Source organism: Ischnura elegans, chromosome 7, assembly GCF_921293095.1.
Source record: "Ischnura elegans chromosome 7, ioIscEleg1.1, whole genome shotgun sequence".
Lineage (NCBI taxonomy): Eukaryota > Metazoa > Arthropoda > Insecta > Odonata > Coenagrionidae > Ischnura > Ischnura elegans.
The window spans coordinates 105307566-105326546 of NC_060252.1; the positions used below are offsets into that span (position 1 = coordinate 105307566).

The 18981-nt window shown below is 40.6% G+C and overlaps 1 protein-coding gene across 1 annotated transcript in view; it reads right to left on the minus strand.

The window, feature by feature from the left end:
- The window catches only part of LOC124163062 (paired box protein Pax-6-like), a 290095-nt gene that overhangs the window by 246457 nt on the left and 24657 nt on the right, over nucleotides 1-18981 (minus strand). The window contains exon 2 of the mRNA XM_046539848.1: nucleotides 1633-1917. Coding sequence (XP_046395804.1) covers nucleotides 1633-1645 — 13 coding nt within the window. The 5' untranslated portion in view covers nucleotides 1646-1917. The remainder of the gene's footprint in view (nucleotides 1-1632; nucleotides 1918-18981) is intronic.

Here is an 18981-nt window from a genome sequence, read left to right on the forward strand (position 1 = left end):
GGCAGCGGCGGCATGCGGGTGCTTAGTTGAGTGAAGGGAGCCCATTCAAATCGCCGCCGAGGCCACGCGAGCAATTCTGTCTCGTCTCACTGCGAGACGCATTTCTCTTCCCCGGAGAGTCACTCCTCCGTCAAGTGAGTCACTCGGCCTCGTGAAATCAGCCGAGGGAGCTCCAGCACAAAAATACGGGTTATGCGGGCATTCTCTGCGGTCAACACGTCGACGAACAATGCTGTCGACGAGCGCCGCAGACAAATATGTGGACTCGCCGCATTGAAATATTTCCGGCGCCTTGTTTCGAAAGCGCAAGTGGATAAAGTTGAGGAAATTTTATATATAGAAAGCGATTGGAGAAAATTTGATAATTTGCTCTATTATCATACTTGATCGCGTAAATCAATGGACTGTGATCGATTTCACGGCAGGATACATTTCTATAGTTTATTTATGTACGCATGTATGCCTCTGTACAACTTATTCATGCAGGCTGATCGTTGAAAGAACTTTTTGATTTATTGGGCAATTTTAAGTCCATGATTAAAACAAAAATGGTAATATCTACATTATTTTAATTTAAGAGTTAACCGACCATGGTTTCGGCACTTTTTAAAATGACACAAAGAGTCGAAACTATGGCCACTTAAGTGTTAAATTCAAATAGTGTGGATATTACCATTTGTGTTTTAATCATGGATGTAGCATTATTCCACAACATTAAGCATGAAACGATTTTATACAATTTTAAGTCGTTTGGGATGGTAGGATACATGCACATCCGGGAAGTACGACCACCAGGGTGTTTGATCTGAGAAAGAGATAGCCATTTGGATTTGAAAAAAACATTCTTAATCTTACTCGCTGCATTAAATTACTGAAATAGGGATAGCACTTTAGAGGATAGCTCATACTTTGACAGCATAGTCTTTGGCGTTGAAAAGACCCATTTAGGTCACAAAGAGGCATGAGAGTACATGAGAGTACTCCTGAATTCTGCTTCGAATGGATGACCTTACGCTATTCGAAGTTTTTGTTTTGAAAATGAGTCTCGAGAATAGAAGTGATAAAATTGATTAAATATAGAAAGAATTTGGAGACATCTGCGTGATTTCGGCTCCGAATTGATATATTTCTAAAGAATCTTTGTGAATTATTTCTGATTAGTATTCCCGGCATAGTATAAATTTGCCTATTTGTTTTGGAAAGTTTTAGCGAAAATCAAGATGTCCTTTAGTGGTATCTCAAATTATATTTTACGATTGGCAGAACGAAAAGACAATTTTTTGCAGAAATTGTCGATCGGAAACCCAATTTCTTTGGAGATGTTCTTCACATTTTGAGGAAAGTTATCAGGTGAAATTTTCCATTAACAGCTGCAATAATTTAGATATCTTCTGAATCATCAATTTTCTGAAGTTTAGCAATGAGTTTTGGTGCAATTTTTTTCCTGTACTTAAACCTAATCAATCATTGTATTAAACCATGGACTTAAATATAATATATCTTTTGAAATGACTTATAATTTATAATGCAGGTGGTAATTTTAGAATAGTTGATGCTCATTTGGGTGGTTGGAATAAAAAAAGGAAAGAGGGAGTTGCTCGCCGTTGCGATGGATGGAAGGTGCCGTCTTACCTTTGTGTGGCATGTCGTCAGGGGCGGGTAGGGGCCCTGCGGGAGGCGCGCAGGGCCAGGCGGCGTGCTGCGAGGGCAGAATGGCGGCGGTGTCGTTGGGCGGGGGGCGTCGCGAGGAGGCCCACGCGCTCTCGCTGGACGCATAAACGGCCCCCGGGGAGAGGGGCGAGGAGGTGGCGGGAGCCGCCACGCCGCCCCCTCCGCCACCCTCCACCGCGCCAATCCCACCCCACCACCCAAAGCACGCCCCTCTGCCCCCAATTGGACTCGAACGCCGCTCACCACCTGCGGAGGAACAAACCTAAGTGTTAATTAAAACTGCATCGATGAACACTATATTTTTATATTTTCCCTTGTCTTGACCTCGTTTAATTCATGTTAAAATATTTCTTGGAGTGTAGGTCAACGTATGTTATGCAAAAAAGTTATAGCCAACGTTTCTGTTCATTTTAAACCATCATAAGGGCTATGAAAGAAAAAACATGAGAACAATATAAAATACATAGATAACAAAGATATACAATATTTTTACATAAATAAATGTTACGATAGCATTTTTTTCACAATAATATAATTAAAAAATATATATATACATACTAGCTTGAAATAAACTCACACGAGCATTATAAATAATATACATGAACTTCTTCTTGCCCTAGGGTGGGCACATAGACAAACTTAGGGGTGGAGAGAAAAACGAAAATTAAAATTAGGGAACTTACGGGGAAAAGTTGTTTCAAATTTTCGATGGGACGCTACCCATCTTTCTCAAGTGAGAAGAGGCCTCTTTTTTAAAATTATATTATTGTAAATAAAAAAACTCTTTCGTAACATTTATTTATGTAAAAATATTGTATATCATTGTATTTTATATTGTTCTCATGTTTTCATTCATAGCCCTGATGATAGTTTAAAATAAACTGAAACGTTGGCCAACAACTTTTTTGAATCATACACAGCTGAGCTATGCTTCAAGAATTATTTTTCCATGAATTAAGGGAGGTCAAGATAAGGAGGAATAAAAATATCATTATTGGAAGTAATCTTTGGAATAAGTTTCATGGAGATATACTCGAAGATAACCCTTCCATCATAAGTATCATAGCTTCATGCAATTTTGAAGGATAAGTGATTGTTATCGTTCATCAATGCATGAATCGGAGCAACTTGTGAATATTTTTGAGCCGTGTGGGTGGCCACGCTCGTTACGCAACCGTTGCACCCGCTAGCACGCGATTGTCCGCTGCACTTCCATATACGGTCACGTCCTCCACGCTGACTCACGCCGCGGTTCGCGGTTCAAATTTCCAGGAAAACCCTACGAAATATGGGCGTGGCCCCATCCTTGGCCGATGAAGTGGAAATGGAAACAATGGCGTAATAAAAGAATTCTCGATAAAAGTGCGATCCGCTGTCCGTCGCGGTGTTTGATTCAGTTGCCTGCCCGACTGACTTGCTTCCCCGCGCGTGATGGCACTGATTTTCTCGTCTCCTGACGCACTTCTCCCTTCATCTTTTTCTCCATGGATTTAGTGCAGTAGCACCGAAACTCATGACGAAAGTTGCCAGAAACAATTCCGTCATAAAATCAAATTTTTGAATGGTCTTAATATAGATAAGTGTTATCCTAAATCTGAGAGTAATATTTCCTTTTGTATACTACGTTTGGGAGAGCGAATCGTAATTTTGTTCCAATGAAAACCTTTCCTGGAATTTAATAGTCTTGATTTATCTTGATATATTATTTTGGCAAATATATGGAAATTTCGCTGATTTCTTCTTTCTTCGTTTACGTGTTTGGTTTGATGGATCCCGTATTTTGTTATGAAGACAATGTTTTTTTTCTCAAGATGCTTGTAAAAAAATGGTGCTATTTTAATCTCATTCATATTTTTTTCTTAAAACAAGAAGCAGTCGTTCAATTTTAATTTCTAAACGAATGCATTATTTTGAATCTTACTTGCGCATGGGAAAACACCGGCTTCAATTTACTGTCGTAATTACCATGGGTTATGGATCATGGTTTCAATCATGGAATATGTTTAACAAATCAAATTCAGCGCTCATGAACTGGTGATCTCGCGTATAGAAGCGGGGGTTAAAGTAGGGATTGAATTTTATGGTCTCTTTATATGAATTCTATGGATTTGTTATTTTATGAAGATGTCGATTGTGTAGTTCAAATTCTAAGCTAGCAATTGATGATATGTAATTTGAATTTATACCTCGTTTTTATATAAGATCTCATTAAAGAAATAAATGAAGTTCTCATGGCACAGCCACGTATTTATATGCTACTCGTGGTTCTTAAGGCCGTTTTACGCGGGGCACGGAATTGCGCAGGTTAGAGCTGCATTAATTTCTAAAATGGCGTGGAATTGCGCGAATGCATGAACGAAATTAGAAAAGGGGCTATTTTGCCGTCTCGCATCCACGCATCTCGCATGTGTTCTAGCAATTCTGAAGGGACGAGGGCTCCCTCACCGTCACAAAGGCGGGCGGGTCCTACCATCAGCGAAACCAGGCATCAGCCATTGCTATTCTAACAACTTTGGAGGATTATCCTATGAGGAAGAATAATCCAACGATCAAATCGTTAGATGAGTTAGAATCGTTTTCAGGGTTTACAGTAAGATTCAGGTCGCGTCTTCAAGTTCCGCTCATTTTTCGTTCTGTGACAACAGCATTCTGCGACAGTTCTCTAGAATCCAGCCGCCCTTACCCCATCATCCCCTCTGCGCACCCTCCCTTTCTATTTCTTCCCCCACCCTTTCCTCTCACCGTTAATTACCCCTGTGTCCCCCTGGGGTTCCCCCTTGACTGTGGCCGCTCTTGGGCCGACCACTGATTCCTCCTAACCACATCATCCCCACTCGGATGGATGGGTGTGCGGAGCAGATTGACTCCTTGCCTTGTAGGACTCATGCCTTCCGCTCGCACAGAGTTTTTATCCATCCTTGTCCTTGTATCCCTTGTTTAAAAATTAATGCCACGATCGCTCGAATCAAGAATTTTTTTGGAGTTTATTGGATGCTAACCGAGCGAGAAGAGGTACAGGGTAGGTGGAAGGAATACGTGGAGGACCTGTATGACGGAACGAACAGACCAGAGAGATTGACTCTAGAGGAGGAAAGTGCAGTGGAGGAGGATAATCTTGGGCCGGAGATATTAGATTCAGAAATAGAGAGATCACTCCGTGATATGAAGGCTAGGAAAGCAGTAGGCGTGGACAACATCCCGTGTGAGCTTCTGAAGAAGCTAGGGAAGGAAGGTAAGAAAAGGTTTTTCGAACTAGTGCGTAAGATCTATGAGGTGGGATGTTGGCCGGAGGATTTCGTGAAGACGGATTTAATTCCGCTTCCGAAAAAGAAGAAAGCTGTGGAATGCGGAGATTATAGGACTATCAGCCTAATATCCCATGCGGCTAAAGTAGTGCTGAGGATATTGAACAGACGAATGGAGGCGAGGGCAAACGAGTATTTGGGCGAAGATCAGTTTGGTTTCAGAAAAGGGAAGTCAACTCGTGATGCAATAGCAATAATGAGGGCCCTCGTGGAGAGGAACCTAGAATATGAGCAGGACGTATATGTGTGTTTCGTAGATTTTGAAAAAGCGTTTGATAGGGTGAACTGGGTAAAGTTAATGGATATTCTCAAGAGAATAGGTGTAGACTGGAGGGATAGACGACTGATTCGTAATCTGTATATGGCCCAGACTGCGCAAGTGAGGGTAGCGGACGGAGAATCTGGGTGGGCAAGCATTGGCCGAGGTGTGAGGCAAGGCTGTCCTCTATCGCCACTGCTCTTTAACGTGTATGCTGAAGAGATGGTAAGGGAAGCGTAGGATGAGTTAGAAGCTGGGATAAAAGTTGGAGGAATGATGTTCAAATCAGTGAGATTCGCGGATGACCAGGCGTTGATCAGTCAGTCAGCAAGGGGGCTTCAGGCCCTAGTGGATGCGTTATACAAACGTTGCGAGGAGTTTGGGATGAGGATTAATCACAAGAAAACTAAGGTAATGCGGTTTTGTAAAGCATCACGAGCGAGGAATGTGAGACTCAAGATAAAGGTGGGTGGTGAAAAACTTGAGCAGGTTGAGCAATTCAACTATTTAGGCAGTACGTTAGAGGAAAACGGATACAGTAGTAAGGACATCAGGAAGAGAATAGCATTAGCGAAGGAGGCATTCATGAGCAGAAAGGAGCTTCTGAGAGGATCGTTGTGTAAGAGTTTAAAGAAAAGGTTAGTGAAGAGTTTGGTTTGGAGTGTAGCTCTCTACGGTGCGGAAACGTGGACTCTGAGGAAGGAAGACGAGAGAAGATTGGAGGCGTTCGAGATGTGGGTATGGAGAAGAATGGAGAGGGTGAAATGGACGGAGAGGAAAAGGAACGACGAAGTGCTGGATATGGTTGGCGAGGAGAGAGGGCTTTTAGATGAGATACGCAGGAGACAGAAGGTTTGGATGGAGTTAGTGCTTAGCGGTGAGGGGATGTTGAAAATGGTGTTGGAGGGTAGAATGTTGGGGAAACGAGGGAGGGGAAGGAAAAGAATAGGTTTTTTAGATAGATTGAAAGAGAGTAGGTCTTACAGTGAATTAAAGAAGGCAGTGCTGGAAGGAAAGGGAGGCTCCCAGATCACCTCTTTAGTACTCCATGGAAACCTACCTTAATCGGTAGAATACTATAATAATAATAATAATTAATTAGACGAATGTCATAAGGTAACTGTATCTTAAATGTGTAAATATTTTCCTCATAATTTTCTCTCACAAGGGTAGACCACGAACCTTGCTCCGCCTTTTTCAATGCCGTACTTTTTATGGCATTCGGAATGGCGAACACATCTCTGAACTAATAGCGGTTCCATTGAATGGGCTTTGGTTTGGCTATAATTAATTAATTTCCGAGCATTATGTTTAAAAAGTGCTATACAACCTCAAAATAGCGCCCTGACTGTAACAGGGTTTGTTGTTCTATCAATGCATTGACTTGGCAGTATATATAATGTAAGTTTCATTTTGATAATGCGGCGACAAGTTTTTCACTAATGTTAATTGCTGCAGGCATAGGCGTGAGATATTTTTTTATCATCATCACGGCCTTTAGGTATTTAAAGCAGTGTCATTTCGTGGGGAAAGGAAATTTTTAAGTTTAGTCCATTTTACTTAATTGTATTGATATTATATATTTATTTCCATTACCCCATAAACAGCACATTTACGGCCTTTAAAAAGGGAGATTAACAATGAAGGACATTCACACACGCCCATACCCTAGATAAGGGTAACTTATCCAGGCGGGACTCGAACCTGCGACCTTCGGTTTGGCAGTCAAGGAATGTACCCCGCCGCCACCGAGGCCGGCCATTATTAAGAGAATAGTTTAAGGATTGATAAAATATCCCTCAGAAATCCGTAAAACTCACCATTTTGAACCGTTTATCGTTAAAATTCCGCAATTTATAAAACTCGCACCTACCGCTCATCCTGGTGGGTATTCCATACCCCCACACACCCCGGTATTAGCTGCACCCACACGTGCAGCTAATACCTCCCCAGCCTTAACGCTTTATGTGCCATGGGCGTGATATTACGATTTACTAATCCTTGTGAGGATTGCCATGGACGTAATATTACGTCTATCTATTTTAATGACTTTGTTTGCGTGAAGCTGTAATATTTCGCCCATCGTACTTTTCCAGTTTACTGCTTAGTGGTTCCTTTATTTTAAAAATGGATTTTCAATTCAATTTTCGATGGAAAAAGAGTTCTTTTAATGTCTTGAGGACGAAAAGTCCTCCGTAGCTACCGGCACCCTTATCTCAGCCTTCTTTGTGTGAAAATTCTTTGGAGGAAAGAACCGTTCGTTGAGGGTGCAGTGACCCTTTTTGTCATCCAGGATTTTGAATGATTTGCTTGGAACAATGCTTTTGCATGATTTCCATGGTTTAAATGGTTCAAATTGAGCGCAATAAAAAACTATTATGCATTTTATGGCGGTACATCATTTGTTGCAACTTTTTTATTTTTAAAAAACAGTAGGTTTTCATTATTAAAATATATATTTAAAAGTTAGCAATAAATGTTATTAAACTCATTCATAAAGAAGAGCGAAGTCCATTTTATTTGACATACACATCGATATAAATACATTATTGATGCTAATGTTTTAAAAAAATTGGCGAATTTAGAGTAAATGGCTGGATTTTTCAGTAGGGCTTTAAAATTATAGGCCGGCGCTCAAAGTGTTAATTCCTAGCTGCGCCCAGTGGCGGCTTGCACATAAGGACTCTTGGACGCCGCCCCTCCCAAAGATTTGAAAAAGGAAAAATAATTAAATACCCATTCAATAAGAATTATACATCTATTAACCAAGGTGTTTTTTTAATCGCATACATCGAAAATGTAGGAAAAACACGCAAAGATAGCGCGAGAAGTTCGCATATGCAGCCGCGGGACGCTGACCAAAACGTCCCAATCCATCACCATGCAGTTATATGAAGAGTGGTAGTGGTGGAGGCCGCTGGTGCCATGACGCTTCTAAGCTTGTGCCTTATGGAAGTCTTGGGACGCCGCCCGAGCATGCGCAGAGCGACGTATCTACGTGTTGACATCGCCGCGCCGCCCGGCCGTATAATCTTGGTGTTGCGGTGTTGCATAATACCTTGTTTTGGTGACCAGTTGGCTTATTATGTATAAATTGTTTTAAGTTTAATAGGCCTAGTTGTAGTTGAGTTAATCGAGTTAGTGATTTCCAAGTAGGCTTCTGCGGAGATTATGATGATATCTGGTGATTTTTTCGGGTATTCATCCGCGTTTATCCATTTTGTAGGACACTATTTCGCCAACGTTCCAGTTGGCTTCCTCAGCTCCACTGAAGTGTCGATGCAGAAAGTTGTTCATCTTATATGTTTGCCGACTTTTTTGTGGAGGTGCGCCCTGAATGGTCTATGGATAAACGCGGAAAAATACCCGGAAAAATCACCAGATATCGAGTTAGTGATTGTTTGTGTTTTAGTATTAGGGATTGTTTTGCGTATTGGTGGTCTCTAGATTGCCTGAAAAACTCACTAAAATACACAAAATATTCGGAAAAATTGACCCCCCGGTGGAGTGTGCCCCTCCCAACACTTGACTCACGAGCCGCCACTCCCCCTTCGTGCATGGGTTTCCCGATCTCCCGCCACTAATTTTCCCGTGGGCTGACCACTCAGAGACCACCGTCCAGTTCAGGCCTCAGAAACCACTTCACAAAGGAACACTCTCTGAAGATGAGGGGGCGATCCACCCCGGGTATCAAACGGGCAATATCGGCAGGTTCTCTCAAATCTATAACGCGAGAAAAACTTTTCCGAGGGTAATTTCAACGACTTTTGAATTTAATTGGGACAGAATCTGAGGAAAATGAAGAAAGGAATGCAGTTCAGTGATTTAAGCTGCTGCGTGGGAGAAATTGTGGATAATCCCAGAATACGGTTAGAATAGATGGAGGGAGAAGCGAAACAATAATGAACGATTATGGAAAGAAGCTACTGCAGTTGGTTTGCAAAGGAAACAGCTCATTTGGTTTTGAGGCACTTCTTAATTTCAAATTTTTGCCGTAGCCAGTGGCTTCATCTATGTGGCATCCCTATAAATAATAATAGAGCCGTAATATCAATAGATTATATGGCTACAGTCGGGGCCCCTCCAATGGCTCTATCCCGTAATATTGTTTTTGATATGTACGGCTAATTTGATTAGGAAAATTCAAAGACTATTTCAGAAAAGTGTGCTCTAGGAATATACTGAAATATACATTTCTCAAGTGATAGCATTTTATGGTTGGAAGAAAAATTACTTTGCTTTTTTACAAATCATTTGTAGAAAAATTGTTTGTTAGACAATTGTATTGTAGAAAAGCAAAGTAATTTTTCTTCCAACCATATGATGGAATTCTACAAAGTAAAGGCCTCAACAATTCAGTGAATTGATAGCATTTTTTACACTTCGATTCCAGACGATAATTTTCCAGCGTTGATATGGGTCCCCTTTGCACAATGATTTGATTTCATTTTATTTTATTTATTTCTTTTACCTGGCCCAGATGAGGCCACAATCCGGCCCCCTCTTCCTCTGGACCAGGGCTCTCTTTACAAGGTTATAGATATGGGAATGAAGGAATACAGTCATCGGTAAAACATTAATGTGATGATAGATAATTTATATTATTATGTAACTAGGCCACATTGTATTTTTTGCCAGCTGTCGGATCACCTTCGTCAATGAAAGAAATGGGGAGCGCGAAAAGAGAATTAGAAACAACAAAATATTCTACATAGATACCAATGGGGTAATTTAAAGCATCTTGGCCTCTTTTGAACTTTTTTGATAGTTTTTTTCACATACCCAGACCAAGAACAGAATTATTTAAACAAAGTTACCTATTCTGGTACCAAAATTTACTGTGAGTTACCAAAATACATAACTGACGAAATGAATGCATACAGATATTGCGAAAGGGTAAAGATGTGGTTGTTTGCTCATAATGATGTTTCACATTTGCATAGGTGAATGAGGTATTGTGATGAATGGAATGAGATGCTATGATTATTTTATGTCAGTTAGTGGTTTCATATTCTATATGTTTATCTATATATATTATGCTTACATATTATATATGTTTCATATGCTAGGGAGCTTATTATTTCTCAATACGAATGATTCAGCAAGGTAATATTTTTTGTGTAATATGTACAAAACACTCTAACTGAATAACGAGTCGGTAACCCCAAAGCGGAGTATTAACTCCAAAGGGGTACCTATGTTCCTGTAGCCATTTGTTTCTTAAAATTTATATGTGTGTGGAACAATAAACATTATTATTATTTTTCAATTATATTTTTTGAAATAACGGTCAATAAAAAAACAATGACTCAGTAAAGGGTGCCTCGAAATATTAATCTCAATCGCATTGCAATTGAAAGCTATTGCTGCTTCTTTTCTAAGACTTATTCTACTCTATGACGCATTACTTCTCTGCGGCTACTATGCCATCGAACCATAGATCTGCGCCCCGGCCGGTCACTTTCCGAGTGAGGGAGGCCCTCCTTCCATTTCGCTCACATTTCACGCTCTGATTCTCACTCCATTCTCTCATTCATTCCGTTTATCTTCCATGGATGCGTTTATCGGTCAACCCAGCTTGCCTCGGAGCAAATATACCCGTCGCAAGTCGCCCTGACACAACAAGTGGCGGAAGGCAGGCGGACAGAGGCGGAGAGACAGAACAGCTAGCGGAATGAGGAGCGTGATTAAAGAAATGGAACGATACGAAGGCAGACCGCGATGGTAATTACCAGTCAAAGAAAAGGGGTGGCTATCATTACGGGCTTCCCGATTCACCACTTGACGAATTATATTTTCCCAAAATAATTTGATGATCATTTCTATAACTTGCTTTTTAAGAAAAGTGTCCACAGCTAAAAATTTCCTCATCATCATCACTGGTCAACAATCCTAGGATTGGTTTGACGAAGCCGCTTCGGTCATAGTCCATGCCTCACTTCCGTATAGGAGCATAATCCAAATGTAGGTTCTTATATATTGTTTCTTTACTTCCATATTTAAGTTTCCCGCTGTAAGCAGGTCTCTCTTTTTGTGGAATGCTATCTTCGCCTGGGCTATTCTGCTGATAATTTCTTTCTTACTTCTCCCGTCACTAGTTATCTTGCTTCCCAAATAACCGAATTCTATCGGCAAAATAGGATGATTCCGGTACAAAATGAGAGTGTTTACTTACTTAGGGGGTAATTAGGTGATTAATTGATGATTACAATCATATACCTCAATTCTTACGTTATTTGCCAGCGAAATGAGCTGAGCATATCACCAGTAACGTATGACTAACAGGGTCATACGTTAGTTGCACCAGCATCGGATGATGGTCTTCGGATGATGGACTTTAGCACATGAAATATTCTTTACGCAGTCAAATATCAAGCATCTCTAATTCGTTTGGATTACGGAGTCTAAATCCATTGATTCATCGAGACAGCCGAGAAATCTTTTGTTCAATGGATTTGTGTGTAGGAAAAAAAGCATGGATCAAGTTACTTCCATCAGGATTGTTCATTCCAATCGTAGTTCACACGATTCTCTAGGATAGTTCGCCCTATTTTCAGGAAATGCATTTACCCGTCGTGATAGTACAGCATCATGTCATCCACCTGGGATCATGTCAACTCGATCCAGACTATGATAACCTCATTTCTCCGAGAACGAAAGCTTTTAGAATTTAGTATCACGGAAGGGAGACTGGTGACAACAAAGGCGGGTGAATGGGGTTTTCGCGTTAAGTGGGGCTCGGGGTGTGGAGAGCTCTGCCGCAGGGGTGAGTGGGGTTGGAAGGGGTCCATTACTCTCCGCAACCCCCTCACTCATTTTAAGGACTCGTCCGCACGGGACCACACATTGGATAAGCGGTAATTGGCCCAACCCCGACTAATTTCCTCCTCACGCCCCGGCGCGAGCGTGCATTTCCTGTCTTTGATCACAGCAGAATGAATGATACCAAATTTTTAAGCCTCCCTCACGACAGTGTAACTTGGCTTATTACGACCAATACGGTAGTTCCCTTCATCAAAGAAAACGAAAGGCAATGATTGCGATTCGTTACCCACCATTAGTGTATTCATAATATACAAATTATTTAGTTTTAGAAATCCCAGTTTAGACGAATGGCAATGGTCAATTTTAACCGCATTTGAAAAAGGCCAGATTGGCGCCCACGCGATGCCACTCCACGTGACGTCACAGGGACCTAGTTTCTATACGAGTAGATAGGAGTTTTACATCGTCTGAGATTACCAATACATGCATGAGGCACAGAGCTCAGGGAAACATGTCTTAATAATCACATATTAAAACTGCCTATGGTCGGAAAGTACCCTTCGTTTGATATGGTATTAATAATCCTTATTTAAGCCAAGCGCTACCGGCTAGCAGGGTACTCTGCTACCTGCTAACATCCTGCGTCGTATCAGCGCTCAAAGCCCCGCCCCAAGATCACCTCCCTTGCTGCAGCGGGAACCAGAAATACGTCACACGGGCTTTTCCCAGCATTCATACTTAGCCGTCGCGTTTTCACGCGCTTGAAATTTTTCTCTTTTAATTTAACCGCAAAAAATAGATATCGTCCTTTAAAAATCTAAAAGTGTGAAGTTCGCACTCCGGGAGTAATAATCTTTCGATTTAGGCAGTAAAAAAATAATAGGAAACCACCTTGTTACGGCTCGTGTACTGAGTAGCCTACGTTGACTTTTTTGACGATTTCTTTACCTCATCTTCCATCATCGTTTGCAACCGTCGCATTTTTGATTAAATTCTCTTAAGCTCCTATCATGCTAAGCAAACTATATATTGACTGTGTTTAATTTTGCTACCAAGTGGCGATCCCGAAAAAAGGCAACGTTCTCTATTAAACTCGATTGTTTCAGGATTAACTTTATGAAAATCCATTTTAAACAGTTAAAAGGATATGGTACTTTTTAATTGTTAGTAATATTATTCTCCTAACGTCATACCTAACCGCAGTATTTTCCCAACCCTCTTCCAGCACTGCAAATGAAACTTGAACAATTGATAACATATTTAAAACCTGCTAATTCTCGATATTTTACGCGGTTGATGGCACATTTTTTGTCAAACGATCTCACCGCTTGATGGAAGGTCAGTGATTTGCTGTCTCCTTAGAGGTGGGAGACTGTTGGAGAGATAATGAAAACAGGGGTTAAGGAAACCTGTCTTGACTTCTGGACTCTTTGTGCAATCTTTTCCACCCCAATTAGCCGCATAGGAAAGAAGATAAAGGAATAGGCTCTAGATAAATCGGAGCGCGTTTTTCCTAGGAGCAAAAAACTTTGCTTACCCTTGTATCTCAAAAAGATAAACACGTCTTATCTCGGCTCCTCCACTTCCTACTGGGGTGACTGGCTGGTGGTTTTTCGTCTTGATGGCACAAAGACAACCCGTGGATTAATATCTCGTAATATTTACGACCTGAACGCAAAGAATATCTTGTAATTGATGAAATATGTTGAGCGATATTTTTTAGCTGATTTTATGCTCTTATTAATCCATAAAAATATTTCAGGTCTTTTAAATGGCTTAGTGAGATAACACTTTTTAAAATTTCCACAATAAATAGGGTTAATGTTTTAAAGATATATATAATCTTTGCTGTGCAGCATGATTTTGTCAAATTCCAGTTTTGAATATATTTTATGCATTCAATGATTCATTCATATTTTCAATGGCTCCTATCAAAACTCATGAATACTGAAGATATCTTGGTGGTGTCATACATCAGTCATTCTTGGGTACACCTCCATCCCATCTTTCGGATAAAACTAGACGCGTTTGCGGTTTCCATGACCAATAAGATCAAAATTGAGTGGTAGCGATGTCTCAGTAGAATTGTGGGTTATTTTATTCTCGGTATGACGTTTGTCATATGCACAAGATTTGTATATATCGTACTATTTAGTGTCCCGATGCGTGCTATCAATACCTTGAGACATATTTCTATCCCCGTATTGCAGATTTAGTTCGAATTTGGTTAATCTCTTCTCTTGGATAGAAATGAATCCGAAGCAAGATGACGGTCTGTATTAAGAGCATCTCTAAGACAGAGATGTTGAATAGGCTATGATTTTCTGAATTACGAGACTACAATTTTTATCCATCAAGTTGGAAAATCAGGTTCAGTTTACTTTACTGCGAATTCAGTTTAGTTTACTAAAGAAGTACATCCTAAATTTATCACTGCTTTAGAAACAGGAGAACCCGCCAGCTATATCGAATCAAATTTATCAACTAAAGTATAGATTGCATTTTTTTCAATTTTTCCTTTGTGTTCGCTTGGATCGAAAGAATGGAGATTTTTTGTCATTTTGTGAGCAGATTCTGCCTCAGGGACATGCACGCTTTTGAATAAAATTCTAAAGATTTTTCTCTTGTTGGTCAAAACAGTGGTCAAACGTGCATTCGTTTGGCATGTCGTTTTTAATTAACGCACGTAAAAGAACCGGATTAAATAATTTTCGCTCAGCTTCACACGTCAAATAGTATTAGCTTCGACATCAGCCTTAGCCAACTTCCAACTGCTTTTATTTCAAATCGAAAATCAGTCGAAAAAATGCAGAGTACGTCGTGAAAAAAGCATTACACACTCCAACAAACAGGAACTGAATTATTTCGGGCATTAATTAGCATTAATGTCATGGGAAATATACGCGCTTTAAAATACGAAAGGTAAATTCATGCCTGCATATTGAACATTTTTCCTACTGATTAATTAGAAAAGACTCTGCTGTATGACGTGACTGATATGAACTACGATTCCAAGTGGAATGATATACTTGTAATAGTATTTGATAGGTATGACGTTTCTCTGCATCCTCGATGATCAGTACATCAAAGGCATTAACGAGAGATACTCTCGTGGTGATGGAAAATTTAAACTACTAAACCGCGTCTTTGCGCACCGAGGCGAAATGTAATGAAAATTTAATGCTAGGGATGTAAGCGATGGATATTCATTTCCGTTCACTGGATAATATGCTGTCAGAATCGTCGCCAAAACCACCTCCCACTAATAGCAAAATGGCTCATTTGGCATTAGGAAGTCTGAGGCTGTCTTCAACTAAAAAATGTCCCTATAGCTATTTGCACCAGGTAAGCAAACTTTGATTGTGTTTCCTTCACCCTCGGGGACTACATATTTCATTTTCAGTTGTGTTAAAATTCTAATGTTTGAATAAATTGAAGTTTAGTTTATCCGTGTTTACTCCAATTAATAGTTCAGATTACTTGTTCGTGATATTCACGAGTTCAGTCGTTTCATTCACATTGCATTTCAACTGGCTCTCCTTCCACTTGAGTGCATCACAATCGATGACAATATTATGCTGTAGATGCAGCAAAGCGGATTTCTCTAATTTTCAATTCTTTCATTTGGAATGAATGCCATAAATTACCACCCACAGTCCTTACACGCATTTTTAGCTTTCATTTACATCAAAATTTAAACACTTATGTTTTTTAGCGGCAATATATTTTTCAGTAATCAGTTTAAACTTAGTTTTAAAGTAAAAAAAACAACACCAATCGATTTCAGAGCGGGAGATCATGTTCTACAATGAGGTATTGATCTACTTCCACTTACTATCCCGCAAGCCGCTTGAAAAGGTGTGTGGCAGGGGGTGTTAGAACACCAGCTGACTACATGTAAAAAACCGCCTGCCGAACATCCTCGAAGTGGATCGCAGCATATTATGTGGATGTACTAGTGGATAGTGCGCTTGGCTGCTCATAGAAGGGTCCTGGGTTCGAATTCGAGCAGCCCCAAATTACATCCTTTGATTGCGAGGAGATCCTGGGAGTGGAAATGGCCCCCTAACCTTGATGTGTGCAATTCACTCGCTCGTGGCTTAGTTCAGGTTGAGCTCTACCTTCTTTTTATCCAAACCAAACTTCGGGTTGACCCTCTGGATATGAGTGAGTAATGAAGGTTGGCTACGAGGGGTATTTTTCTTAATTAGTCAAACTTAATTTTGAGCTTATCTAACCTGGCATGAACCAGAGGTACCTACTAATTCCATGAGCGTTTGACCGACTAATGAGTCTGCCAGGGAAACACTCATCAATGGGGAGCATGCATGAAATTTGTTCATCATGCTAGTAAGTCTCACTGAATAGACAATTTTCTCACGATTCCAAATATATAAGCCAAAACTCTCCTTGTATTCCGCAAACGCCACTAAATGCTAATTAAAAGAGCTCAAATATCGATTGAAGTCACGTGACCTGGAACGCCTCCTGACGTTATCGGACGGTACATCATTCACTTCGCTAAGAGAGTAGAAGGGCAGAGTCTTGAATGCAACATATCGAAGTAAAATTAGCAATTATTTTCGCCAAATTTGCGTTTGAGACCCTGCATAGACCGATTTTCCATCCACTTCCTCTGTCTTTCATCAGTGGATACCGTACCGTGACGTCACGCTATGATGAAGTCCCGTTTTCAAGCAGAATATTTATTTATATAACCGATGAAGATTGATTTTTAAAGATTCATAACTCAGCTAAAAAACATTATTCATCCGCCAGAGTTTCGGCGAGTACATTTGAGGTTGGAGCCTTCTTATTGTAGCATCAGTTTTCGCCCTCCATTCAGCCGGAATTGTTTGTTTTTTTCATAGCACTCCTTTATTATTTCGATTCTTGACGTGTTCATGACATTTTTGTTTATTAAAGTGGTGTGGAATTCAGTTGCGTCTTGTGTGTCTCTCACATTCTACCTTCATCCTAATTCCTTCTCTCCAATAAAATCTTTATTTCGTTTTCAACACTTTTTTCTACCTATATTTGGCGTAAAATCCGACTGAATGAACGATATTTGAAGCAAAATATAGTAGAAATTTGGAATATTAGAAATTAGTGAAAGGAAATGTCTGCGGAAAAAAATCAGTGGTCTTCGCCGAGATTCGAACCTTGTTTGCCAGTTGGCGTACCTGAGACGACATTGCTTCGAGTTCCAGTCTCGAGTATTTAGCATATCGCCAATGGGGAAATCCACTGAAAATGGATGACTATGCGATAAAAAAATATCCTTCGTGCTGCAAATTACAGTGAAAGCAGTTCTTCTCTAACCTGCGTATTATTCGTAAAATTCCAATTTGAAAATTATCTTTGAATCTTGCGCTCCAAACGACCCATCGCCATATTGGCTGATCGTGACGTCACAGTCCAGTAAACAATACGTTTACGTTATGCCAGTAGAGAGTCGACTATTTGTCCCAGTTTTAGAAAAACCTATGTAACTCTCTCTGTAAAATTTATTTTTTTATATGCTAATTTCACCATCAGTCATGTGAAATATTTATCCTGAATAATTGACAGGTTTAAAGAATGCATGCATGCTGGATGATGCAGCACAGTCTTAGCAAATAGTGCTTATTACTTTTTCATCCTCCTAATCTACGGCGATTTCCACGAGTATTAGAAAATTACTAAATTAATCTACCTTCAGAATGTTCCCAGAATGCGTCTTTTCGAATTCGGAGTCAACCATTGCGCAATACACGCACCGTAAAACTATTAAACTATTCACAACTGTTTTCACACACCCTTCAAGTTATGAATCTGTATCATCGTAAATGTTCGTTATTGTCGTTATTGTTTTGTTATTACCATGGAGCGATTCTCCTTACTCGCATTCTGACGTCACAGGGCGTTCTTGTAGCGTAATAGAATTTAGTAATGTTTTAGAACTTTGAAGCTCTCCAGCAACAAGAATATTGATAATTATGAAGTCATATTTCGCATACGTTAATAAATTTAACTTAATTATCTAGACATGTAAAAAAATTACCTTTTTAATTTTATGAGAGCACCCCATTCCCTTATAATATGTTCTCTGTTACATACACCTACTCGGCCTATCTACTTCTTTTTCCACCAAAAAAATCCATTTCTGCTGCACAACCCACTGTTTTGGTATTCTGTGAATGTCAAGAATCTTCCTCTGAGAAAACAATTTAAAAATTGCCTAGATTATTCCCCAATCCCCTACCTATTGTGTCCAAGTCGTGGTCCCGCAAGGGGTAGCTGAAGCGAAGCCTGTAAATGAGGGCGTTAGAAAAAAGATGACAGGCATTATTTGGCATGCGTGGAGTTGAATGACTGGAGGGGTTATTTTTGAAGGATATGAATGCGGTCGAAGGGGGATGAGAAGGAATAGGGACGTAAATCATTATTCGCATGGGTCACGGGTTCTTCCCCCGTGCGCATATCTTTTGTCTGCCTCTTCCACCCCCCTTCCGCTATTACACTCTGCATATCCTTGTGGGCAAAGCTAAGAATTGCCCCGCACGTAATAGAGCGATTTTCGGATGTGACTCGTGCGTGGGCACAGGCACGCACCCGCGTAACGAACGCACGCAGCGCAAATGTGATCTCGCGGAATTGCCCCGTCGCGTCGTAAATGCGCTTCGCGACTCGCAATTGTCCTTCGCGTGCTGCTTTCTCTCAATCGCGTGTGTTGTTGCGCGGGGAGCGTAGTTGTTGCCTTTGCTCGCGTTCGGCGGACCGTGATCATTTTGTTCGGGAATTACGTTCAGTGTGGGTTGACGGAGTGCATTGCGGAGTGAATCGCGATAGGAAGCATTCGGGAGTCGTTCCCTTTTGTGACGAGGTGGGCGATTATGATGTCGCCTTCCTTGTTCCCCGGAATCCCTTTCAGCAGCTCTCAATTGGTGATGAGCTCAATTTCGTCTCGATCTCATTCCCTCGTTCCATTCTCCACCACCC